A 27,998-nucleotide genomic window follows, 5' to 3' on the forward strand; every position below is an offset into this window, starting at 1 on the left:
TAACTGTTTATTTGGAGCATCTGTCCCATCAGAATGCGTGATTGGTGTATAAACAAAGGTTATGCACGATTTTGAAAGTAGAGGAACAAGAAGGTGTTTAAAAAAACTGGCAATCGAGCCATCAAACCAAAACAGAGATTTAGATGATGCATGAGTTCAAGCGATAATTGCGCGTTTGGAACTTAGTCATTAGAAGATTTCGGTTAACTTGACTTGAAACTGACGGACCCGATATATTAAGTAACTTTTACCATAAAGGGAGGACAAGAGCTGTCCACACCTACCCGCCCCTCAACAACAGAAACACACGCACACACACACACATACAGGAAAACACAATCTACCCGCTCGCTCACTCATACGTACACACGCCAGTGACTCTGTAGCAGGAAGTGAGTCGTACGCTGGAATGCTGGCTGTAGTCAACTCACCACATGACACAGATAGAAAAGAGGGAGGGAGAACGAGAAAAGGGGCATAGCCATTGGACGGAAGCTGATCCACACACGCTCCGAGAGCCACACACAGCCATTCTCATACACAAATCCCAGACGGCAGCACTGCTGGGGTGTGTGCAGGGCGATATGCCGCAGTCACACCAGCGTCTCGGGACTTGAAACGAGCTTGTTCGGACGTTCTCTGGACTAACTGAGGGGATATTTAAAAGCGGGGATCTTTTTTATCTTATCAGTTGGCTGCGTCACTCTGGGAGCAGCGTGGAGTGTCGGGGGTGAGTGTTCAGTCTACTGTAGACACAAGTTTATGGCTCTCTAAAGCCGTGCCTGGAAACTCCTTTTCTTGTGGTTGTAATTGAAAAGTCGGACTCGTCTCCAAGCCGGGAGCTGGTTGCTATAAAACCTTCAAGTGTGGAATGTGAAGCACGACTTTGATGTTATTTTGGATTCGTCGGTGTGAGGAGTGTGCTGCCGGTAAAAAGGGGTGTGTGCTCTTCATCTTTAAGGGGTTACATATAACTTTTGGCAACTTTGAAACCAAAACAAAGATGGAACTCCTGCTGCGGGCAGACTTGTGTTATAAATGGATGATAGATGTGCTGACAATTCACCGGTGTATGTTGGAAAAAGTTGAGAGCGACTACCGTAGTTTGTCTCTCCTGCTCCGTTTCCCTAAAGCTCAGTGCCCTTTTCTCTCTGTCATTACAATGTCAGCGAAGTCGTATTTTGAGGAGGAAAAGTCACGCGTCAGTCGCACATTCTCGGCTGCGGCGTCGGCTTCTATTTCGGATGGCAGGGTAGAAGGGTCGGGGCATGCATGTGGTGGGGCCACGTTGTTACTCCCAGGAATTCTGTTTATCTTTGCGAGGTGAGAGGTGGTTGGATGGTCGGCCGCCGCTCTGACGGGACGTCGGACACTTCGAGTCTAAATGCAGTTTTCATTAACAGTCATTGCCATTCACTCCTGAGACTCCCGCCCCCCCTCCTCCTCCTCTCACCTCCCCTTCTCTCCTTCCCTGAGCTCGGACTAAAGTCTTGCATAACCAGGGAGTTTAATCTTTGTCCCTCTTAAGGCTCCGGTGGGTTAAAAAAGCCGGTGCGCCCTCTCACCATTTACTCAGCTAAACAGCTTAACAGACTAAGGAGACCACCCTGCCCACCCTCCTCCTCCTCCTCCTCCTCCTCCTCCTCCTCCAGCTCAGACCAGGGGGTGCAGAGTAAGGACGGCACCGGTTCACACAGACTGCAGAGTGGATCTGAGGCTGTGCCGGTGAAAGGCTGGTGATGCATGTGGAATGACATTCCAGACGCTGAAGCTTGTTGTATAACGGAGGGGAATGCAAGGCCGCGGAGGCAGCAGAGATGTCAGTCAGTCAACGGAGATGGCGCTTCTGGGTTTAATTTGAAAATGAGACTCTGGCTGCCTGTCTGAAACCAGCGGAAGCGTCTGAATGCAGACTAGAAACAAATCTGGGAATGTTTTTTCAGGAACCATTTTTTTCCCCCCTCCCTTTCAGTTGTTTTACTGGTTTTAGGAGGTAAACAGAGCACATCTAAATGTGTCATCTCTAAAAAAAAAAGGAGATACATGCTTTCTCTTTATTTTCTATCTTCTGATATATTTCGATGCTGCACAGTGGTTAAGTTATTTTTTATATATATATATATATATATATATATATATATTAAATTGGTTTTATTTCCTTGAACACCATACTTCGCTGAGGTATCCATTTTTGGTTTTGAGGAACTATGATAGTACCACATTAGATAAACCAGTATTTAGTGATGACTTGGTCATGTTAACATGACTATTATTTCCAAGTAAAGGAACTAACAGTGGAACTTCCCTTTTGCTTCTGCATTTATTAATTTGCTCCTTTTATTGATAGTGTGACTTTTTCCCAGCTCCGGATCTGTCTAAATACTGTAGCCACAACTTATTCACCTGTGCTGTATGTTTTTAAATGCCTCCCTACAGTAAAATCCAACTGAATGTCAACAAAGTAAAGACAATTTTTCAGAAACTGTAGTCGTTTGATTCAGAAAATATGTCGCAGGTAATCTCTGCAATACTGTGTCACAAAAGTGTGACATACCTGCTCCAACGCCTGCTGCCGTTCTTAACGTATTTAATCAGGTTTTGTAGGTTTGTCAGCCAACACATCTTATATCAACCGGTGGACCTGAAGTCATCTGTGCTGAATTATTCATAGAAAGTAGTCTGCGCACGGGCTCCCGCATCATTAGTAGAGCTAATAAAAATTAAATATTTGCATGGGTCGAACTTTGCAGTGTGTGTTGAGAGACGAATGTTGATCACTGCAGAGATACTCGAGCCCCGGTTCATCAAACGCATGGGAGGACGCAGATATTTATTCAAGACGTATTATATTTGTTAATGCTATAAACTACACACTTGGCAGGTCTTGGACTTTGTTTGCTCAGAACCAGTCACAGAGCAGTGGAGGCTTTAATCTCCAAACAAGACACGTTTGTGTTTGAAAGGGAAAAAAGAAAAAAACTCCTACCACCCCCACTCTCTACTTCCATAATCCCTTCTTTAATATCTCACATTGCCAGTGGCATTTACGTCCTGCGAAATGGAGGACTGGATTACTGATGTCAGGAACATAATGGAGGGACACGATGGAACATGTCGCTTGGTGGCCAAACGTGTTCTGTTGTTATTCCTAACGGGTGCAGTCTATACTCCCGTACTCCCTTACAGAATCCAAACGTCCATTTAACCAAATCAAAACCACTCATCTGTTCCTGTGAAGTTGCTGCCCAGCTGACAAATCATCTTTGCTGGAAATAAGTTGCAAAAGAATTCCAGCGTTTGTCTCCTTGCGAGAATGTGGGTGAAAACACTGAGTAAGCTGTCCATGCGGTAGCCGTGTTCGGCCCCATGGTGGAATTCAGGCTCGTGTATGTCGGGGATGCGAGCGGAGTAAGAACGCATTAAACAGCAGCTCAGGCAAAGCAAACAGCAACAATCAGCATTAACCCTCTCCCTGCCTTCACCCGCCCAAGCTGGCTCTGGTGTAATCAGTCACTCACGTTGTCTTTGATTACAGTTTATGCTTCGCAGCAGCGGTTAACGCAAGGATAACTTGTGCGGAGTTACACAAATCACGGAGTTGACAAATTGCTCAGGTAGAATTTGCAGCCCTGGCAAAGAAACAACAGAACGGCTGACAAAAGAGGAAAACAAACACAAAAACCCAACAAAGGCTTGTCAAAAAAAGGTAGAACGAGAAAAGCAAAGCCAGCTAAATGGACTTGTAGGAAAGAAAAGACACAACAAAAATCATTATTTGCGCTCGGGTTGAGAATGGCCGGTGGTTTGCCGTCCAAGTTGTACCCACAACATGTAGCCACAAGCCCAGGGCTTGGAAGCGTTTAAGCCCTGCTGTGCCGGAGGTCTGCTCCCGTCGGGGTGATTGATGAAAGCTGCCACCTCTGTAGCCTCAGTGCAGGCAGCTGCACAACACTACTCACTGCTCACTTCATCTGTGGGCACACAGGAGAACTTTCACACCTGGACGTGCTCTGTTGGTATCAGTCACGCACTGAGCTTCCAGAGGAATTGGCTGGAGGTCTCAACAGGCCAAGTTAATGAACTGAGAAAGAACTGTGAGTTGAAGCAAAAAAAATCTCAGTGATACAGTGAAGAAAAGAATAAAGTTTGCGGCTGTTTGCGTTCATTAGCCCGTCAAATGTTAAACATTTTGGGAAAACGCCCATCACACCTTCACAGAGCCCAACATAACGTCTGAAAATGACATGTTTTATGAAACCAGCAACACAGGACCTGCATGGATTTCATTTATCATCATATAACAGGGATGAACTAAAAGTCATGTTTTGTTTGCTCCATTTACTCGTTTATAAAAAACGTGAAACAACTCATTATCAAAGTCTAACTGCTCAAGAATAATTGAAAAATAAAAGTAAAATAGTTGGTGAAAAAAACAATATAAATATATTTCTATATAATATTTATATGATTAATAGCTAAGTTATTCTCAAAACTTCGCATAGATCAGTTTTACCTTTACAAAGGCACTTTCTTTACTCTTTTACGAGACTAAAAAAAACTGTTCAAATTCTAAACCGTTACTTATATGATCAATTAATCATCAAAATGCTGCTTTTAGGTTGACAGGTTGGTTCTTTAGTCCTTTCTGCTCGAAGAACCTGTAAAGATATTCTCAGCTTCCACCTCTCCTCAAAGTTAAACAACTGTGACTCGCTTTCTGCTGTGAAAACCTCAGCTTCCGGATCTAAATAATTCAAAAGCGCGGCACAACAAGCCGGGCCCATCGGCTCGACAGCGGGCCGTTCATGCACAGTCGCTTGAGTTTGTCTTTCAAAACAATAACCAGACCAACAAGATATGGGCCACATTCTGCACCGAAACATGTTAAAAATAACAAACAAGGAGCTCCTTGTGCCTCTGCATTGCGGCCGTATTCCGCACAAAGGTGCTATTCTTCAGCAAAGCCACAAGTTGGATCTCCTTGCGCTCACAGTTTCCATGGCAGCTAGTGGTCTTTGAGACATTTTAGTCTCTGCTGCCCTTAATACTCCCCGGTCATCCCGTCCCTAATTATGAGCGAGTCATAGTGTACAAATTGTGACGTTGTGAAAGTGGACTTTTCCAGAGGCGGGTGCTTCCCTTCAGATGGGAGGCGTCTCAGCTGAAAGGAGGAACTGTCCGTTCAGTGCTGCTCTGTTTCACCTTTAATACAGAAATTCCATACTGCATATTTAAAATGCTGAACAGAGAGTTACCTATAGACACCGCTGTAGATCTCTCAGAGGCTTTTGTCTGCCTGTGTGAGAGTCGAGGTGCTTAATGCTCACAGATTTTTGCTGATTTAACGCTGACGTCTCAAATACCGGTTTTGCATTTTTTTCTTAATTGTCTTTTTTTCTTTTGTCTAGTTTTGGGAAGCGATCTGCAGGAAGCCTGCGACGCGGATGTGAGTGCATCGTGCTGGAACCTTCAGAGATGATTGTGGTGAGTGCTGCTTTTTATTTCTGACTTTTAGCACGTCAGAATCATTACTTTATGGGCACCACACTCAGACACACCTAACGCGCACAAATTCCCTTTGTGTGACCACAGACAAACGGTGGAAGATGCTGGAGAGAACAGAAAAATTCCCATTGAAATGATTATTTTCTCTCACTTTAAGCTCAATCTTGACATCCATGTTGTAAAGCAGAGCACTTTCATATTCCAGCAGGTGTCAAACTCGTCCAACAAGTACAAAATGACATCTAAAATAAGTCCAAAAGGCTCTCGGAAGACTGGAGTTGCCATGATGCAGCAAAAATCTGATTATTGATTTTGCAGTTGTGGAAGAAGGCCGAGTGTAGCTGTGTTTGAAAAGAATCTTTTGAGTTGGTGATTTAGTGACTTAGTACTGTCTGTGTAACAGCCTTCCACTGACATTTGGCAGCCCTTGTGCGCCTTTGCTGATGTAATATGTACAATATGTGAGGCTGGTGGAAACTCTGGACCAGTTTTATGCCAAGCCACACGTGTTGGCTAAAAGTAGAAGTAGTTGGGAACGAATCTGTGCACAACAGCGCCGGAGCTAGAAGCACAACGCAATTATCTGTGAAACAGAAGCCCCTTAAAGCCTACATGTCACAGCAGGTGATACTTTCACAGTAAATGGCGACCACTGCTGAAATGAACAATCAGACATTAGGTCCAACTTCAGATCCGTTGAGGCCTGGAAAGTTGAGCCACAGCTCATTTGAGTTTAGTTTACAGATTTTTTGTCACTTTTCTAAAATCTTTCTTTAGTTCTTGAGGTTTCGTTTGTCCATCAGTGAGAGGTCAGTCCTTAACACAGACACAGAGGTGAAAAAGAAAACTAAATAGTTTTTGACACATGAATTTACTGTTTCATTAATGGTCATAATTTCCAGAATGCCTCGTTTTGTATTCAATCACCAGTCCAAAACTTAAAATCAATTCATTTTAATTGCACATAAAAGGGACAAAAGCAGCAAATGTTTACAGAAAAGATTCTTAATCTTAATCATAATATTCGAGTTCCATAAATGGTGCTGTTCCATTAAAGTGGTTAAAACTGAATAGGTCCATCTGATGAGCCGATGAACTGTATCCACACATTAAAGCTCCTCACGTGGAGATGAGCCCTCACAGGTACACAGCACGCAGCAGAAGGAGAAACTCATGCTTAAGTAAACACAGAAGAGGAACATATGTGTGAAAAAGAAGGAACTGAAACTGGCCAAAAAGAACACATGAAAATCACGAATTAACACGCAGCTTTTGACCAGTGGTGAGTCGAGGAGAAATGAACAGATTCTACCTTTTATTTCAGCCAATGTGACACGAAACGTTTTGACTGAAAATTTATTTATCCAGTGGCAGTCACTGTTTAATTTCATATTTCTAGAATTGGATTCTTCCTCCTTGAAATCATACACACACACACAAACAAGCAGCAAATGCATCATTTTTTTTTTTTTTTTTTTTTAAAGGCATCAAGCATGACCCACATCTCGTCAGAATGAAATGACAACTAGCAGGGCGTGCTGCAGTCACAGCACATCTTCTTATCATTTGTGTAATTGCTGTGTATCCGTGCAGAAGTCTATCAGTCGTGCACAAACCCCTCAATATTACCACCCTCGGCTCTGCTTTCTGCGCACACTTTGCGGCCTTACCCCTTTTGCTATTATCTGTGCCAACCCGCTCTGTAATTACCGAGAAGGGGTTTTGTAGATGTAAAAGGATAAACCTCCCAGCCGAGATGCAGACCTGCACTCACAAACATGACAAACTAACGCGATAAGCCGCTCTCACGTGTCCGTACTGTACTCAGACGGGCGCGTGTTCGCAATCGCTCCGAGATTTGCAATTAGACACGCGATCACACTTACGCTCTCGCTCGCACGCGGCTCCGCTGCCGTTGTCATGGCAGCGGTTGGTAAGGCAGGAGAGAGATTTTGTAATCCCGAAGGCTGAGAGCGAAAGCGCTGTGAAATGTGAAGCCGTCGTCGAAGTGGAGGAGAAGAGGGGAGGAAACGTAAAGAAAGGGAAACTCAAAAATGTCGTTCCATCGTGACCTGAAGCCGTCTGGCGAAACAGTTAAACTGTTTAACCGAGAATACTGCGAATATGACTTCACTAACTGCTACGTTAACGTGGCATCCTGTGCCAGTTTCCACATGGAAAATGTTTTTCCCTTCCTCCCACTTCATTAAAAATGGAAGCATGGATTTTATCTCCTTTTAACGTGTAATTTCATTGTGGTTAAAGGAACTCGTGTGTCTGTTTCTGCTTTCAACTCCATCAGGCTCCATCTCTGTTTATCTCAGCCCATCAGTCAATTTACATCCAAACACACTCGGTCCCTCTCTCTCTCTGTGCCGTTCTCTCTTCGACTCTCTTTCGTGCTGCGAGCACCCTTTGACGTAGGTGTGCATCGTGCAGCCCACACACACTTCTATTTTTACGCAATGAGAGGGGCGGGAGGGGCGGAGGAGGACGAGGTGGAGGATTTCGGGAGGGGTGTGAATGAAGACGAGCGGAGTCACTCCCATTCTCTCTGTCTCCCTCCCTCCCTTCCCCGTCCTCTCTCAGGTGGACTATATGGATGAAAATGAGGAGTACTTCCAGCGGCAAGCCTCGCACAGACAGTCCCGCCGGCGCTTTCGGAAGATCAACCAGAAAGGGGAGCGGCAGACGATCATCGACACCGTGGATCCGTACCCCACCGGGAAGCCGCCCATAGCCCGGGTGTACCACACGGTGAGTTGTGTCCGGCGCTACGGTTTCGTGTTCACCCTCGCTGGGGTGCATCCCTGTGTGCGCTCCTGGAGACGATTCGGTGTTGCTCTCTTGCCGTGTTGTGCTCCGTGTGTGCGCTCCTTCTTCAGAACCTGACCTGCATTCTTGCCTCTGATCGCATCTGATGTTCCTTGTTGCATCAACTTTGTGTTTCCTCTCTGTTGGTAGTCTTAGCTGAAACTTCGTTGTATGTTGTTGTGCTGTGATGTCTTGTTTCCTGGGGAAGGACACCCGTGTCCCTTTACGGTGCACTTTGGGCCTGTTTTCCTTATCTCTCTGTACTTCTTGTAGAGTTTAATTGTGGTTTTTATGCTTCCTTGCTCGATTAGAGTGGCTACACTCCTGTTTAAAGCTCCTGCTGGCTTTTGTCTGTTGTCCTATCCTCCTGTTTTGGTAGTTTGTAGAGTGTCTCAGTTTGTTTGTGCCTCTTTGAACCCTGTTTTTGCCTTATTCATGTTTCTCGCACTCCATACACACATTGTACATTAAGGTTCAGACTACGCTTGGGCAAACTTTGAGTATTTAAATGTGGCAAACTGAACATTTAATGTTGTTGCTGTGAGCTGTTGATCCTCTTATGAACCCTATGATTCATCAGCTAACAATGAAGAGATTCTGCAACTTCAGGCTAAATTAGCTGCTACTAGCGTAACACATCCGGATCTCAGACAATGGTGGTATTCTGGTGGTTCTGGATAATATTCTAATATTCTGCAACAGATTAAGATAAGAAAGACAACGTTTATGGTGCTGTTTTTGTTTTTTTGTTTTTTTTTAACCTGTTTTTTTTTTTAATTGTACTTATCAAAATGCTATTCAGTTTTTGATCATAAACGTAAATAGTTTGGAACCGAGTGACAGTTTGATTAAGAGCACAACAGCAGCTGATGATGCAAACTGTCGGCTTTGATTTGTTTTGCACTGTATAGATGAAGAAGTAAGGACTGTGTGGAGGACGAGGAGAGTTAGTGGAAAAGAAAAATGTTCGGCTGGTGTCTCCTTTCACGTGTCTTACAGCTGTTCTATTCTTGTAAACTCTCAGCAGTAGAGCTGGTGTTGACGGATGTTATTTTCATCAGCGCTAAATGTTTTATATTTGATACAGTTCTCTGATGATCGTTCACTTAATTTAACACTGCATGTCAGAGAAAAAAGGGAGATTTTTAGATGTCACTAAACTCTAAACTCTGATCCAATTACAGTGTCCTGTAGTGGTGTTTCACCCATGTGAGGGGATTCAACTCCAGAGCAGAGCAGAGGAGTTAGTTGCCCGTTTAGTTGCTCTCTTTTCCTGGGAATAGGAAGCAAAGCGTTTTCACACTAATGATGTAAATACTCAGCGTGCATTCGCTACACACTGATATTCCTGTTCTGCACAATTTCACCGCATTCCCCTCATTCCTGGCGCTCCCTTGGGTGTTCTGTCAGTGTACCCGGTTTGTCTTGGAACACTGTGAAATAACCAGGCTAAGAAAAAAAAAGGGGGGGGGGGAATGCAGCAAACGTCATCTCCCTCCCGCCTCCGTCAGGCCCCACCCTAAATGTTCCACAAATATAGGCACGCTATGTTTTTGATCCGAAAGAATGCACTGAACTTTCTCATGGCCCGACATCTCCCGTCACACACTCGGCTCTCCTCCTCCGGCACCGCTCCTGTGGGAAGGATGGAGCAGGCGCCATGGCAACCAGCAGTCCCAGATGGGCTCTGCTCGAGTGCACTTAGAAGTACAGTAGGGAAAGGAGCAAACTTAACAAGAGTGCTGCTGACAGAGGGAGGGGTGGAGGGGAACGGAGTGACACGAGAAGCTGAATCTGGGCGCGTGCTAAGCTGACATAGCAAGCTAATCTCCAGCATTTTGAATGCCAGACGACACTCAGATTTTTCTCCCACCCTCCCCGAGGCTTATTCTGGAGAGGGGAAATGCACGGAGGAGAAACTTGGGATTGAAGGAAGGAAATCTCTGCAGCAGGCAAGTTCTTTTATTCAGCTTAGTCACCGCTGAGAGGGCCAGCTTTAGGCCAGGTACCAGGAAACATGGTCAGTGACGATTTGAGGGCTTCAGAATTGTTCCAGCGTGAGGAATTTATTTGGGGCGGAGATGATTTTGGTTGCTTTGTGAAGTTAGTTTTGTTTTGGCTGTATCTCAAACCAAAAAGCACAGGTTGAACCTTCAGTTGGGCAACATATGAATACATACTAACAGGAAAAGCCCTCATTTAAAACTAAGCTCCTCACCTCATCCATCATCAACCATGATAAGATGTCATGTCCCAATACCAGCCACCATCCTTGGTGCTTCATTAAGTCCTGAAATAGATAATGCCTTGCAGGAGCAGCGGCGGCCTTCGTTGTTAATGAGAGATTATTCTGTAACTCGGAGGTCACAGAGTGTCTGAAAACATCTGTGTGAGCTTCTCTTTCCCCTGAGCGACACGCTGAACGTGCCCAGTCATTGTGAGGAGCTCTAGAGAGAGTGCCAGCTTAATAGCCAGAAGATAAAAGCAATGCTAACCCAGTGCTAGATCTCCCACTGGGAGTCTAAAATCTACAATCACAATCAGACGTACTATCCTTATGAAGTGAAGATTATTTAGCTCTCAGTGTTCAGACATGATGTATCTCCAGTACTTAAATCCAGACTCAGAACAGGACTCATGCATTTGAATGACTTTATTTTTGACCAGTTTTGACTATTTCTAGCAGTTGGACACAGGTGGCATTAATGTAGTATAGCATATATATTCCTCTCCATTAGCTAATGAAGGTTTAAATCAGCTGCCAAGTCTTTAATATACCTTTATTTTAATGGTTCTTTCAGAGGTTGCAGAACTAACAAACAGCATTGATGTTGTGGTAATGTTTATAGGCCATGAGGGCTTTATTGGATGTATGAGTGAGTTGTCATTTTGTCTTTCTCTTCTTCTTCTCTACCTTTTATCCACAGTCATTGAGCTACTGGTATTCCAGCCATCGATCTCATCCGCTACTTTAGCCATTTTTTTGGCTGCATTTCTTGCAGAGTTTTCTTGGATTTATCTCAGGAAGATTACATTCCCATGCTAAACGCCAGCTATGAAACTTGGGTGATCAGGAATGTTTACATGATGTTTATTCACATTGCTAACCTAATAGAGATGTGGGCAGTGATTAAAGTTTAAAGGCTTATCCATACGTGGCTCTTAAATCAGTATAATAATGCAGGCTTCTTGTGTGTTAGTGCAGTTGTGTTTCAGCTTCTTCCAGGAAGAGATATGGACTGACCTTTGCAATATTCGTGAGGTGAAAGACGACAATTTTGGCCCCTGCACTTCTCTGATTTATTGTCACTAACCACACCTACATTTGCCTCTTTGTTGGGTCACATTTGAAGCTTTACTGTAAGATGACGTAACTCACCCAGTTTATCTCCTTGTATAATGGTCTTGTTCTCATAGCTTGGTATGAGGAATGCGCCCTCTGAAATCATGACGAACACAGCTGTGGTTTGAGGTTCAATTTGTATTTCTTTCTTATTAGAAACAAAGCTGACAAAACTGTGATTTAATAAGGAGATGGAGATATATAAACGCTTTTCTGTTAACGTAGATAAATCAGGGCAGTGAACGAGGGCAGTGTTTAGGATTCAACACATGCCTCTTCTGTGCTCAGAGCAGTGAGCTGACACTTGTGTGCCTTGTTCAGACCACAGGCGCACACACACACACACACACACACACACACACACACTTGATCTTTATATATTCTCCCTTTGCAAAGCCTCATCATAATCTCCATTTTGGTCGCTCTTTATTTTGCACTTCGTCTCGCACGTGCTGTCCCTCCACACTTGTGCTTGTCGACCTGACACACACACACACACACACACACACACACACACACACACACACACACACACACACACACACAGGTTTTTCCTCTGGTCTCTCACTCAGCCACTCACTTAAGGTCTTCCTGCAGGTCTTCTTTCTGCCTGTCACTTGCTCTGAAATGATATGTCGACATGGCTGCCGTTGAGGCCTCGTGTCCACCGGATGCCGCACAGCTGATTTTTATCTATTTTAAATTTTTCACACACTCCTCCTCTGCCTCTTTTAGACACCCTAAACTCAGCAGATGAGTAATATTCCTCTTCTGGGTTTACTCAGTGGCCAGCAGGACATACAAGGCCCCAAACAGATGTTCTATAATTATGTGAGCAGCAGGAGTCAGGCAATCAATACCCCTTTTACCTTTTTCCTCCGCACAGGACGGCCTCGTGGTCAGTGAGGCCGCCCTGTAATCAGAAGGTCGCAGGTTTAATCCCTAACAGCCACTATGTCCATCAGCCGTCATGCTCTATGTCGGAGTGTCCTTGACAGTGACATTGCTCACTGACTTCTTTTTAATTGCCTTAAGATACGGAGGAGGGCAGTTATTGCAGATGAGGATGTCAGTTTTTCTTTTTATATTGATATATGAGTGATTTTTAAAAAATTCCATTGTTCCAAATGATGTCAGGTTTAACAATAATCTAGAGATGAAACGGATGTAAGTTTCAATTGACAATCCTAGACACCATGAAATGTGTTTTTCTCAAAATCACTTTTTAGGTTTAAAAAAGAGAAGAGATCATGTGATGTTTGTCTTTTCCACCAGGGAACGAGAGAATCCTGCTGAGTCTGTGCTGAGTAAATATTATCAGCTCAAGCTTATGTCTGATTTGAGGAATTGTGCGTGTTACAATGGCCCATGGTCTCCCTTACTTATGAAACCGGGCCCAGCAGCCAGTTAGCCTAGTTTAGCATAAACCCTAGAAACAGGAGAAACAGCGAGCTCTGTCCAAAGGTAACAAATCCACCTACCAGCTCCTCTAAAGCTCATTAATTATTACATTGTTGTTTGTTTAATCCCTCCGGGTCTTAGAAAAGGTAGTATGTGGATTTTTGGTACAAGGCTACCTGTTCGCCTCGTTTCCCGTCTTTATGCTAATCTCATCTAATCCAGCTAATCAGATGTAGCTTCATGTTCAGCGAACAAATACAAGCACGGTGTCAAACTCCTCTAACTCTGAGATAGAAGGTGAATGGATGTGTTTTTTTTTCTTTGAGTCTAGCTTATCGTACCCATGAAATGCTGCTGGTGTGCTGGATGCGAGTTTATATCACACACGTCCCTTTAGATTAATTAAGTTTCCTTTGAAATTGATGTTCTCTGACCACAAGTATGAACTCATAGGCCCCAAGCACATTGTTACATATACAGCTCAGAGATTCTCAAAAGGAATAGAGTTTAATTTGCCAATTCAAGCAGAATAAAATGTGAGGGACAAAGGACGGGTTGTTTGCTCAAATGAAATCCACAGAGTCTGATGTCCGGCATTTCATTTGAAAACAGTTTGTAAGTGCTAGAAGGAGATAGAGGCTCTGAGCTTTCTCCACCACTGTCTCATGTGTCTCAAGTTAATTTAGAACAGATGTGGTCATTTTTATTATTTTTTTTAAAAACACATAACACCTTTTAATTAGACTGTTACGGTGCTTAGAATGGCTTTGTGTTGTTAATGAGGAGGTTCAGAAGTTGAAGTGTTCTGCTCAGTAATCTGGAGGCATGCCTGAATGGAGGGGAGTGTGTGCAGCACAGGCAGCATAATAATCCAAGTGTACCTGTCCTTGGCTAAGAGAAAGTTGAGTCTTCACCTTGAAAATGAATACATCTGCCTCCGAACAAAGAAAACAACTTTGCCAAAAGGTTGATATAATCTTTTGTTCAAATAAACTTTGAAAGCAGTTGAACTGTCTCCTTGTTTTAATAGAAATACGTCTTACAGGAATAAACTGTCATGCACCAGATACACTTTTCTGTTCTCACTGGGTGGAAAACAAGCTTCAGGGTTCATTATAGTTGAAAATATTTTCGAACAAGATTTAAAGAGAGAGTCACATTGCAGCTAAATTCATTCTCTGTCATGTTCTTCTCAGCGCCGTGCACAATTCATGTTCATTTTAACATTTCAGTGAAGCTTTCACCTGCAATTTTTCACATCCTTCGACTGGCAAGTGGCATGTTTGATAACTTTCATCTCCTCTGCTTCTTTCCACGGCTCTCTCCTTAACCTGGCTTCCAGGAATGCAATAAACCTCAGGTACCGTATCTATTAACACTGTTGTGTGTGCTACGTGTTAGTGTGTCCTCTGCTTTCTGTGTTCGTGCTTTGTATCTTTTCCCAGTTTGTCATATCCGTAGCTACTACTAGACTCCCTTAATAAATGTGCTGGCGTGGAGGGTGATAAGGAAGAAGAAGAGCGAAGCCTGCACCACACTCCCAATTCTATTACCTGAATTGAATTCTTCTGCTTCCATCCGTATAATCCTGTTTCCGATCTGAAACAAGCGTGGTTGGTTGAGACTGAACCTGGCGATGACAGAGAAGTGATAAACATCGCTGTGGTGTAGCTTATAGGCCTGTAAACTGAGGTAATGGCAACAGTTTAGCTGATTGAAGTGCACGATATCTCTGCTGATGTGCTTGATAATGGTATCGAGTGTCTTTAGGCTCTTCAGGTTATTATTATCCCAGCTGTGTGGGTGTGGTGGGCCTCACCGCTGACGACTAGATGATTTAGCACTGGCGCTGTAAAGCGTTTCATCCCATGTACGCTATCTGACATTTGCACTGAAATGCGCTCGCAAAGCTTACAATCATAGAATTTACCGTCACCATGCATCCTATCGCCGTGTTTCATCCCGTTGTGTCCAGGCAGAAGAGGTTGAAGAGATCAGAGCTCAGAGCGGTGAGCAGTCAGACCTGCTGATGAATGCAGAGAGAACAAACCTGCCACTCTCGGGCCACAGAAAAGCCAAGCTCCTATTTTTAGAGCTGTCCTTTGTGACAACCTGCTCTGCTTCAGCTGTGCGGAGATACAAAAGGCTCGCTTTTTGAATAGACATTGTGCAGGAACCGCTGCGGTGAAAGCAGAAACGCTTCATTGTACACTTTCTCTTACATGGTGCATTCCTTCATGTGTGGCTGTTTGGGGTTTGTAATTATTCGGAGGGTTTCTCTAATATGTCTTTTCATTACCAGTGAACTGTTTAAATTGTGTTGCTTTGAGTTTTCAGTTCTCTGTTAAGCTAAACAACGACTGAATCTTTAAACTAGCTCCCACTTTATTCTCCACTGATCAGCTAATTAAATAATCAACACACTCTTTCAGCTCCAAGGCCTTTACATTATTCGTAAATCAATGAAGGTGATAGTGACCTGGCTTTCAAACGTGGTTGTTGCTGAAAGACATCATGATCCCTTTGTTTTTAACGTACCTGATTTGAATTTGCAGCTGCAGCTAAAGTCTCCATTGTTTTCGTGAACCACATCTCTTTCCAGCTTGGACGACAAAAGCTAAATCAGTGTCTTGGTAGTTATTAATAGCCTAATATCAAACGTGAGGCTTTGATGGAAATAGAGCAGTTATTTTTGGGGAGAGTTCACGCTCCATAACACCATCTGAAATGGCGCCTAGTATTAAGTGCAGAGAACGCTCATCGTCCGTGGCTCATTTCAGAACATGCTTGCTGACATTTGACGCGCTTTTCATGTCAGTTTTGACATTCAGGGACCTTTTTGAAAGTTGGGTATTTTCAAAAGGCGTGACAGGTGACATTTATTTCCATGGTAATGAGCATGTGTGGCGAGGATAACGCTGCACCCTCCTTTTTATTTCTTTGTTTGTGGCACTTAAATTTGATCAAATCTCTCTAAACAGTAGAAGGCAGAATTGGTAGATCTGTTTGGTGTAGATCTGATGCCAGGGAAATTTAGTCCAGTTAAAAAAAGGCTTATAAAATTTGTTGAACTCGCTTGTTTTAATGTTGGGTGAACAGTCCTCTATACGTTTTCAGATACTGAGAAGACAGTTAGGAGAACATGATGAAGTGGTTAGTGGTTTTTGCACCGCTGGAAATATAGAAAAAGCACAAAAAGGCACTTTTATTAAACCTTCACATGATATAGTTCCATTTAAATGTCAGCTGCACTCAGTCAGTACGGATGAATAGAACTCACTGAAGGTAATGTCTGCTTGCATGAAGTTTTACAGTGTTAAGCTATAAAAGATATTATCAATTAGCACATAAAATTTCACATTGACCATTATTGCTCACGGAGGAATCAATTTCTATCTGACTTGAGACACGTTCCTGCGAATGAACCATAAAACCACTTTTAAATCCTGACATAATAACCATGTGTCTCATCAAGGAAATATTCACTCTCCAGTCTGTAGTCTTCTCACTTATCAACAGATTGTGACAGAAATGAATGGGAAAAAATGTGCCCATGTTGTTGTTGTATTCTTGATGCTGTGGAAAGTTCTGGCGCAAATCATCTAAAACTTTAGATTCTCACCCTTTAGCTTGTTTTCTGTTAAAATATGATTTTTTTTTTTTGGTGTCCTTTGGTGTCTTTGGGACATAAAACCAAAACTACTGCTGAGGTCATTGCTCTCTTGATCACAATGTTTGGTCTAGACTCAACTATTTCAAATTGTTGCAAATATTGTTGCAATCTAATAACTGCAATGATGTCTTTAACTTTTCATCACGCTGCCTCATCGGGTCAGTCTCTCATTCTCTTTTTGAGACATTTTGAAAACTTTCCCACTGGCCTCAGCTGTGCCTTGTGCAACGCTTATTAACAAACCTTTGAGTGATAGTATGGTAAAGTAAAGTAGCATACACACTGACAGAACAAACAGCAATGTGAGCGAGTTGTAGTTATAATACGCAAAAAAGCAAAACTTAGGCAGGTACCAAGGGGATTTAATCTCAACCTGAGGTGGATGATGTGTGGGAACAACAGATTTAGATTGACATGATGTAGACATGTGATGTGGTGAAGGTGGTATTTTATGTTCAAATAAAGAACACCTAGTTCTTGGTCACCCATACGGTACAACTGTGATCTAAAAGTAGATCATTTGTTTGTTTGCTAGTGTAGGCTAGCTCCGTCCATAAACAAGCAACACATTTGTGTTCTGCTCTTAGTGTGGGAATTATACAGGGTTACCAAGGCAACCATATGACCTATATGAACCTCTCGTCTAGTTTGGCTTTGTAGTCTTTTAGGATTTAATCAAAATGAATGGACTTAAATTCTTCCACATATATTTTTGACCTACTACTGTATGGTTAAACATTTCCTTTGCCTTTATTGGGCAACAAACAGAGATGAATCACTTATCCCGTAGCTGACTGTCTCATTCCACGTCCTCCCCACTGCTCATTGTGCAGTTAAAGACTTCCAGTTCATACCCTTCCACAGTTAGTGTGTAACTTCATCCGGAAACTTGTAGTTACTGTTCAACGTCGCTGCTCATTCTCTGAAAGCATCTCTTTCCATTCACCGCTCTGATTAATGCACCCTGTGGCAGGTGCAGGGGCACGACAGATGTTTTGCCCCCGTGAACCTACAGGTGTAATCTTTTAGATGTGCCTGGCTGCCTGCGTTTCTGCTAAATTATTTTCAGGAGCAGCGTGCAGGTGACAACAGCTTGAAAAATGAAATAATCCCCTGAGCTGCAGCAGCTATGAAAATGGAGTGTCTTTATTAGATCATCGTTCTCGCTCTAACAATAGTATTTACAGTCGTCGTAACGGGACCAATGTCAAGGATTAATGCTCTGTCGCTATCTCTAAACCTTCTTTGACTTAAAAGGAATCTTCACTGACCTTTTAGACACGGACCAATAAATAAAACAAGTGTGTTTGAGTTTGATCAAGTAAAGGCTGCTCTGTGTCAGTGAGTGGGACAAGTTCATCACCTGATGTACAGCTATCGTGTCATCTAATGTTCGAAAGCAAAAATTCCATATCCACAGCTGAATGTAGTGTGCACATGTTGATTGAGTTGCATGTGCTGCAGATGGGCCTATAACCAAGCAGAGTAAAACTAAGTACATACCCAGGGGCAACAAAACAGGATATCTTATTTCTGAAATTTGTGAAGTTAAAAATCATCACCATGAATTCATTCTATCAGTTTTTGTTATATAATTATGGAATGAATTTTTGCAGAATTTTTCCCCTGTCTGTCGAAACATATATTAGAAGAATGTAGTCTTTAAGTTGTGTGTTAGCCTAACCCCACGTCCGCTCTCAGGCTAATAGGCGGCACATTCGCCAGTGAAAAACACAGAATATCAGGTGAGGAAATGAAACGCTGGCTCAGGAACTGATCTTCAGGCGTGCAGGTCAAATATGACAAAGCTTTTGCTTTTGTTTTCTGGTGTTAGTGTGGTTGCATTGAGATATAAATGGAAACATACCTGGTTATTTTATTTTATTTTTTTTAAATCTTGCATATTATGATTTCTATGTAGGGCGTATCTTGTTCTGCTGCTACCTAAATGCTTTAAGCGTGAGTGCCGTATGCTGACTTACATGAATGGCATTTGAAGACGCTGCCGTATAATGATCTCTTGCTCTGTTATCACCCTCGACACACTTGGCTGTGTGTGTGCGTGTCATGTGTTTGTGCTCGGGGGTGTCATCCTGCAGTGTAATGAGGTTTTTATGGCTCTAATGTTACGCATCAGCAAGCAAAACACCATCACATGGCCGACCCTATAAATGAGTGGAAGAGTAGCAGCCACACCGGGTTCACAGACTGTTTACAAATGGCAGATGAATCGCCCCCCACCTCACGCCTTTAGCGCGCACACGGCAATTGAACTGGAGTGCATTAATGTTACTCTCAAGTGGCGTTTTTCACGTCACTGTCACAGCCCTCTAAGATCGATGCTCACCTGCCTCTTTCCTTTAACATTTAGCTTGTGATTAGTCAGTAAAAAAAAAAAAAAGATTAATTGCCCTGTTGGTTCCTAGAAAGCTTTAAACGAGGGGGGTTGGGCTAAGATGTCTAATATTCCCCAGACGCAACTCGGTTGCCGCGGTGATGTAATGATGCCCCGGCCCTTTCCCCCTACGGTGATTGTTGAAGACATTAATGACCGGGCTGCACAGCAAAGCACCTGAGCTTTTTTGTTGTTGTGATACATTACATCATGGCTGGGGGCAGGAGAGGTGATGTCATACCGGGTCTCCAGCTTCCCTCCCCCTCTTCCCCCTCCTCCTCCTCCCCCCTCATTGCCTCCCACTCACCTCCCCTTTGCTTTGACTGGAGCAGCTCCAATACCAGCTCGTAGTACATTGCTTTCTAAGCATTGTCTGAGGAAATACAGCCAGACTCTTTATTCAGAGGCTCAGCTGTCTGCACACACGAGAGAAAAAAACATGGCAAATAACAGTTTTAGTGGATTAGTTTTTATTTTTAAACGTGCATTCATCATTATCAGACAATATCATGATCTGTTTGCATGATTTTTTTTTTTACACATTTTTCTACAATTATTCCTGATCATCAAGTATAAAGCTCCCAGTTCATAAATAATGTTAATGAATGAAGTGCCATTTTAATTATCAGTTTATCAGTTATTTAATGAATTATTAAATGAATTATGTAAGATACTAAAAATTCAATACTAAAAATTATAACTTTGTAATTTTAAACTTTAAATGTATCTATAGAAACAATATATCTTGAACCAGTGCACTTTTGATATTCTCAACAAACTTGTAAAGGGAAAATGCTAAATAAAATCGTCTAAATATTTGTTTCCTGTTGACAGACTGAATTGTGTTTTAGGGGCTCATAGTTTGCACATGTGTGTGTTTAAATTGTACTTAAAGGGGAATCGACTGTTCCATCTCTTTTACCAAAAGTGTTGAAATGACAGGAAAATAACAGTGATGATGGAACAAAGCAGAGAAGGTGACTGACACCGTCAACAATTCAACAAAATGGCACGACAACAAAAACAATAAGTGAAAGAAATGATTGTCATGTCTGCTGTGTGAGGGTTGTTGTTTTGTGTTTTGTTGTTTTGGTGATGCTCTACTTCAGCTGGTAGTAAGGCAGATAAACCGTGACCGCTTTAGCCGGTAATATATTTCATTTGTGTGCTGAATTACTGGTTATTTTGTGATGTGGACTTGCAGCAGGTCTGTTCTTTATTGTCTGCTGGCCTTTAAACCTCCATTGTTCCCCGTGGTGTGTTTTTTTTTTTTCTTTTTTCTCATTGTGCCGTCCTCATATCGCTGTCTGTCAGGACACAGTCATATATGGGACCTTCTGTGGATCCAATATCCAGAGTCTCCAGAGGCATGGCCCTCCCACCTGAACACACACGCACACATATATAACACACACACACACGCGTTGTTGCCTCTTCTCCTCACGGAGATGTGTAATCCTGTTGTTTGTTATCCAAAGCTCCGTTGGTGACGCCGCTGCTCATTGTAGTACAGATGAGAGAAGGTGAAGTGGCAGAGTCTATTGCCACTTTTTTTTTTTTCCATCTCTTTTATGCGCTCTCTCCTCCCCTCCCTCCTTTTCCATTTCGTCTCGCTGCCTCCGTCGCCACAGCAACTGAAGGCCCTGGAGGGGTGTGTGAGAGTGGGCTGGCTGGCTGGCTGGCTGGCTGGCTGGCTGGCTGGCTGTGTGAGTGGATTGCAGGGGGGCTCGTTCTCACCCAGTTGCCATGGCTATTCCAGCTGAGTGACAGTGACGGGCGTGACATCACCGCTGCCAGCCTCCAGAACGCTTTCCTCCCGTTCTCTCTTCACATCGGCCTTTAGCTTCACTCTCTCAAGAGGAAGTGCTGCTGTCTCCCCGCCCAGGAAATGGCTCTCCATCCTTCCGTTACCATGCCAACCAGCTCCAGCCTGTCTTGTGCTGAAGTGAGCGTGATAATGGCATTACTCGCACTGTGCTCATCTCCTCCTTCCATCCCTTCAACCTTCTATCATCCATCTATCTGTCTTTCTTTGGATATTTCTTCCCTCTAGTATATCTCAGCTGTGTTTCAGCTCTTGCTCTTTCCACCTCTCTTATATTTTCTCATGCACTCCTCTTCCCTTTCCACCTCCTTATCTACGCTGGGGGGTCGTAAACCTTCCAGAGGGGCACAGCCATAGCGGATGCTCTCGCAGCATCACTGACAGCCAGGGAGGAGGTCCTTACCCCCTCTTCCTCTTCCCCTTCACCCCCATCGCCACCCTCCCCTCCTCCACCCCTGACACACATCCCCCCCCTCCCCCTCCCCCCGTTCCAAACAAACCGCTGGCTTTAACGCGTAGCACCTCGGCGAAGGCTGCAGGCGTCTCGGTCTTCAAATAATCTAATGGTGCATAAAGGCGTTTGGGCGTGCGTCTGTTTCCGTGCGCGTTGCTTTACTTTCTGGAGAGGGAGGTGAAAGAGAGAGAGAGAGAGAAGGCGGAGGGAGCAAACGTGAGTGAAAGTGTTGTCAGCCATTTTTCTCATCTTTTTTTTTTTTCCTGTTTTCGGCTTTCTTATCGGCGGTGCTCTCCGACTGGAGATGTGATAGTCAAGTACGCAGCGAGAAGACGCTGGCTGCTCTTCGCCCGGATAAAAGGATCTATTTTTTTCTCCCGTTCTTCCGTCTCCACACTGTTTTTTTTTTTTTTCTTTTTTTTTTTTTAAAAGCTATTTCTGTGGGGAGCAGCGGGGCGGCTGGAATACGCGCAGAAGGTGGCTGCTGGTTTGGAGAGTCTAATCCGGCCAAGTAGCAGCGGATACTCCCAAAACCTGCCGAGCCGCCGCCTCCTTCTCAGAGAGACGGTGCAGCCGAGGGAGGGGAGAGGGCAGGCGGCCGAGGGGGCGAAGATGGGGGTCTGTGCTGTAGCATAGAGCAGGTCCGGGATGCTAGATTTTAGCCCGGTGCACATTTTTTCATTATGAAACCATTAGCAGCATCAGACAGCAATGGAGTCCCGAGCCAGCAAGATAAAACCCCGGTAAGTAGCCTATCGACATGCAGCGTTTTCTCTCCATCTTTCTCCCCCCCCCTCCCTCCCTCTCTCTCCCTCATTTATGACCTCCTAGATATGATTACCGGCCGTGTAATGGATGTGCATCGGATTTCCATCGAGCCTGCGCAAGATGAATGAGAGCAGGGCAGACCAAGGACGCAGAGAAAGCCGGACGGGCTGATTATTGCCCTCCGATGTGTGTCAGTGTGTTGTACTAGAAGCGGCCGCCATGTGCTCGCTGTCACTGACGCGCGCAGACAAACGCGTGAATATTAAGGAGACTATTGATCTCATGAGCCTGCAGCGCGTTATTTTTTTCTTCAAAGTAATAGCTCAATATCAAGCAAATAATAACCCGAGGACACCTGGCACTTGTCTAGGCCTTTAGATGCACAACAGCAGTTCTCCTTTAATCGCGCGCACAGCGGTGCAGATGTGTCCAGTATGCGTTTAATGACCCGCGTCTATGCCCTCATTACGTTTTACGACGCGCTGAGATGACAATACTCGATTGTAGGTCCCGTGAAATTAACTAGATGTCATTTGCATCGGAGGGAGGGCGGGGGCAGTACGAGCAATAAATCTGTGCAGTTTTCTGGGAGGTGATGTCATGTTCGCGGAGATGAAGCTCCCCTAAATTCAGTTATCCCACCTTTTAGTCTCCAGCAGCTGTTACAGTCCAGGTCGCGTTACAGTAACTGGTGCAAGAGGAGTTATTTTAAAACGGATAAATCGACTATTTACCAGAATAGGTCTATATGTAGTCTTTTTTTTTTTTTGGTATCTTCAGCTTATTTTCCATCACCAGAGAAAGTGTGAGCCACCGGCCTCTTGCTGGTGGCGCTGTCCGTGGTGCTGGAAGCAGCCGGCAGCAGCTCCAGCAGACACTCAAAAGGCCTCCAGCTGATCTGCACTTGAACAGTAAACGGATTGATCGGCTGTCAGCGAGGCTGGCATCACTCACACACCGTGGCCACACACACAAGCTAAAAGCAGGCCTGTAAATCACGCTGATGGACGGGTTCCCGGGTCGCTGAGCGCGCGCTCCTAACGAAAAATCACCTTAATACAACTATAATAGTCATAGCTGTGTCATTTTTGGTGACATATCTGAGCCTCCATCCTCACAGCGTGTGCTGCTTCCCTCGGGGAGGCCTGTAGGCCACGTAGGATCTTCATAAGAAGCCGTTTGTATCAGATGCAGCATGAGATTCACTATGTAACTGTGCATGCTGCTATTTAAGTCAATGGCCCATGGGTGAGGCTATATATCTGTTCATTTAAAGCCATTTATATTATTTATGAAGCTCTTTGTATTGCCTCATTCTTTGGAGGTGCTAGACAAATCTGCATGTCTTGCCTACAGTAACACAGCCCATAGGGTTCTAACATGCATACATGGCCAACCATGAACTTCCCTTGTATATTTTATTATGGTATTGAATACATGTTCAATACGGCTAAACAGTGCAAAATGAGTCATACGCATAGAGTCCTTAAAACTTTGTCAATGGGGAAAAGCAGAACACGTGTCAGGATAGATGGACTGAAATGAAAGCTTGCTCCATATTGTGCATTTCTGACCCTAACTGTGATTTTAAGTCAGCTTCTTAAGGCTTAAGGCTGCTTCGGCCCGTCTGTTATTCCTCAGTCTTGCCTCCCCACCCCTTCATTTGAGTTCCTTTCTCACGTTTTTAGCATACAAATGGAGGCTTGTGTAAATATTCATTCATCCCAGCAGGAAACCCACCACGGGCCGAGTCAATAGCAGCCAGCGGATCTTATTACAGTAATGACATCACTGTAGTAGGCTCGTCACCTATTGGCTGGCACAAGTGTAATTCCCTGATTTATTATCTCTGGACACCGTTCTGATCGTTGCAGTTTATCTTTACTGAAACAAGACACACGCCGACCTCACGCCATCATGGCTCAGTTCGTGTTGATTTATCTAGATTTTATGATGCTTTATTACTTTATTGCTTGGTGATAGCTCAGCCATGAATCTTTATCTTTGAAATTTTTATTGAGTTGAAGCCCCCATATTAAAGAGCTGTGCCCAACTTTGCTCAACTTTGCTTTGCTGGGATAATAAAGATAAAAATGGCAGCTAGGGACTTGACACATATTCCTTCATTCACCTGAAATAAAAATATGTAGTCGCAGGAAAACTGTGCAAACAAAAAACTTTTTTTAAAACATGTATTGTAGCAGTGTGACAGATTGTCTCATTGTAAGGTAATCGTCTCTTCCTGTCTAACTGCTGGCTTCTGTGGCAGTGACTGGTGGAGCTGTAACTGGGGAAAGGAAAGCACAGAGAGCATATCAGGCCCATTTAATCGGACACCCTGCCGAAGGGATTTTAATCTCTTGATCTGTGAGGCTCAGGAAAATGAGAAGCTGCCATCATGGTCAGGGGAATCTCTGCCTCTCAGTGCCTGCTGCCTCTTAGCCTTCCAACGTTGGCGCTTCTCCATTTTACAACAAGTTTGCAACAACAGGCGATATGTTCGAAGGAGCAGCTTCAAGTACTTTCAGCTGCCTGAAATCATAAGAAATTTTTTTTTTTGCAATTTCCAGTCAAATTTCCAAGCTCAGTGTGCAACTTTTTTCTGTTAAGGGAGCAAGGTCACCCTCAGGTGGGGACATATAGTGTAGTAGCACAGATTCAACCCCAGCGCACAATGGCGGTAAAGAGATTTAGAGCCAGCCACCGCTCCTCCCAGGGCTTCCACCCAGCAATCTAGGTCATTAGGTCTGCAGTGTAATTTAAGGAGCGCCACATCTGCTCACATGTAGGCAGAAGTGAGTGTTGTGGCTCGAGCATTAGAGCAGTGCTTAATCCTCCTGTGACAGCTGATTGTACGTATTTTCGGCTCGTGGTTCTGCAGAGCTCACTTTATTTGTTTGCCAGACAGCAGTGAATTCGGAGCACTGGGAGGCCTATATAAGGTAGGAGAATGATCACAGTGCCACGTCTTGGGTTTTGCATATGTGATCAACCTATTTAAATGATTGCAGTCTGTTTAGTATTGACTTTGCACATCGACGGTTCTGGTTAACAACCATGCACTGCTGTGTCGTCATGCCACTGTCTGGAAGCTTAATGAGCCCATGTCATTATTGTTGTGCTGGCATCCATCTTGGCCCACTCTCTCGCATGCCACTGGGCAGAAGAGGTCAATGGGCCGCACGCCTATAGACTGAATGGACCCAGGCTTATTGACTGACAGACGGGTGACCCAAATGAGTGGAGAGAAAGGATTAAGTGTTTATTATCCTCTCCCTTTATCCCCCCTCTTTACTCTTTATCTCAGCCTGTTTAAAGGGGGAGGGGTTTGTGTATGTCGGGGGTTTTCTTTTGGAGGGGGTGGGATCTTGCTGGTAGGTTGTGGAAACCGATGGGGATATTATCATTATTGACATGTGTTCCACTCAAGTGCCTGGTGGGAAAGCCACATCGATGAGCTCCACATGATCGGTCTTGTACTCTCAATAATGAGAGTATTCAATTAATTCACCCTCCCTGCACTCACACTTATTGAATGTGCAAGAAAAAAACTAACGGTACAGATATTTAAACAACTCATTAATCAATTTGATTCATGCTTTATTTGCTACATGACAGTAGTGTTGCTTCTCCGGTTTTAAAGAATAAGCCTGGTTGATGTTCAGTATTTCTCATACTATTATTAAACCCAAAAAAAGAACAAAACCAGTTTTATTTCTTTCATTGGTGTTTACAGCACTGCAACAACACAATTGGGATCAACATAAAAGAAACAATAATGCTATATGTAGGATAGTGATAAAACTCGTTTGCCATCGCTTTCCTAGAAGAGCGGCTGTTCTAGGCCATGATTGCCTAGTTAACCCCCTTGTATATTTCCGACCACAAATGTTTTTGAGTGAAACAAGCAGATCATAAAAACACTGCTAGTGTTTGGCCAGAGCCAGCTCTTCTTGCAGTCCTTGCTGTTTCTTTGAAAGGAAAATGCCGCTGAGGACCCTGCCGCTCCATCTGGGTTCGCAGGATTCTCGAGGCTCGTCATCAGCGTGGAGAGTTTGGTCGTGGACGGTGTTTCCTTGCATTTTTGGAAACTCTCCATTTGCGCACTATGTCAGTCAGCTATATCTGTTGCTTATTAGCACAAAGTTGATTTAGTTGCCCACAGGCTTTCTCAGACACCTATCAGCGCTACACATGGCTGCCAGTCTCTTCCTGTTGTTTCATTCCTGATGGAGCATGTAAGAGCGACACTGTGATGTAAGCTTTTCTTAGCATCCAGTAGTTTGCTGCTAATCTCTGGGCGCATACCAAATTTCCTTGGATAACTGCAAAGTTGATGCCTCAAAGCCACAGCAACAAATCTAATCACCAATATAAGCAGTTCTTGTCGGCTCCAGTGTAACGCCAATTTGGAGGTTTGTGTTACCAAGAATGATGAAGTGCTCCATAAAAGTCATCAGATGGAAATGTGAGGAGGCTTCGTCCCTAGAGACAAAAAGAGATTCATCACACAATATTGTCCAGGCAGTAATAATAACGTTCAGCTGGAGGCGCTAACAGTGAAGTCAACCAGACGAGGTGATGAGAAATAGCAGCCTGAGGAGGGTTAGTGACTGACTGGGCCCTCCGGTCGACCATTTTGGTTAGTGCAGCCAGCCAGATAATTAAACGTGATGGCAATCTTTGACACGGTGTAATCACATCACACCTCAGTGACACAGGAGCTGCACTGTCTGGCTTTCAGTCTCTTGTCTCTGACACATAAAGGGGCGCTGTGAATTGATATATTTCTCATATTCAAGTTTTTCCCCCACACAAACAGCTCAGCGAGGTCTCCAAATAACTTGCCACGCCTTCTGCAGAATCAGTTCAGTGCCACAACACCTTCAGGCTCTTCAGTCCCATGAATGTTTAGAAGTCTAATGTGATAAGTCTGGCAGTAACGCTTTCAGTCACATCTCCAAAAACTCCCTAATTAAACCGTAGTGCAGATGAGTGCTTTAGAAATGGTGGCTATGGACGTTTCCTTAGAGTAGATCAAGCCTCAAATCCATTTACTTGCAAATGAACTTCCGAAGATGCATTTCTTCAATCTATTCCACATTGAAACAAGACTTCACAGTGTTGCCTCTATTCAGACTGAGGAGTGGATGTTATTTACAACCAGGTTTTATTTTTACGTGGATAGTGTTGATACCCAGGCTACTACTTCATTTTATAGCTTAAAGAGAAAAGACACAGTGTAACGACTGAACAATGGGTCTAATATCACCCTTTAAACCAAATTTATTAAAGGAAAGTATATATTTTTTTCTCTTACAAATCATAATCAAGCCCTTACTAAAGCTAGGGGAACGGTTTTTACTATCTAGAGGACAAATTCAAGATACATTAAATCTTGATCGTAAACAAGATTTTTAATTTAAAGTTGCAGTGTCTCGGAAAATTCAGTCCCAAGAGGTTTAGCTTTGCCTATGTTTGGAGTAACAACCGCAGCACACCAGTTAAACCGACCCCCCCTCTGACATTTGGGTTTTTTAATATTGATGCTCCGCAAAAACCAGAAGGAGGAGTTGAAAGTGGTCCACAGCAAACGGCCTCCCTGCTGAGAATCAAATATATGAGTAAATAAAACATCTAGCCATCAAATATTCACATCCACAGACACCATAAACCAGTTTACGCTGTTTGATTAAATTCATAATTCAACACTCTGGAAGTCTCATTACATATCATGGCTTTAATTTGAATGCACCGTATATGGTATTGTAGAATAATATATGCATTTGAAGAGCCAACGGATTTAAACGAAGGGCTTGA

The 27,998-nt window shown here is 43.7% G+C and overlaps 1 protein-coding gene across 11 annotated transcripts in view; it reads left to right on the forward strand.

Annotated features, from left to right (window-relative positions):
* Positions 1-27,998, forward strand: part of rapgef2b (Rap guanine nucleotide exchange factor 2b) — a 101,314-nt gene that overhangs the window by 49,209 nt on the left and 24,107 nt on the right. For 5 of the 11 annotated variants that reach the window (XM_047586023.1, XM_047586019.1, XM_047586020.1 and 2 more), the window contains exons 5-7: positions 5,409-5,484; positions 8,095-8,262; positions 14,406-14,423. In XM_047586023.1, the coding sequence (XP_047441979.1) occupies positions 5,409-5,484; positions 8,095-8,262; positions 14,406-14,423 (262 nt within the window). Of the gene's footprint in view, positions 1-534; positions 731-5,408; positions 5,485-8,094; positions 8,263-14,405; positions 14,424-21,470; positions 22,154-27,998 lie in introns of those variants that run through there. The other 6 variants (XM_047586022.1, XM_047586024.1, XM_047586026.1 and 3 more) reach the window with 3 other exon arrangements.

Source organism: Mugil cephalus, chromosome 5 (assembly GCF_022458985.1).
Source record: "Mugil cephalus isolate CIBA_MC_2020 chromosome 5, CIBA_Mcephalus_1.1, whole genome shotgun sequence".
In the NCBI taxonomy this organism is placed as follows: Eukaryota; Metazoa; Chordata; class Actinopteri; order Mugiliformes; family Mugilidae; genus Mugil; species Mugil cephalus.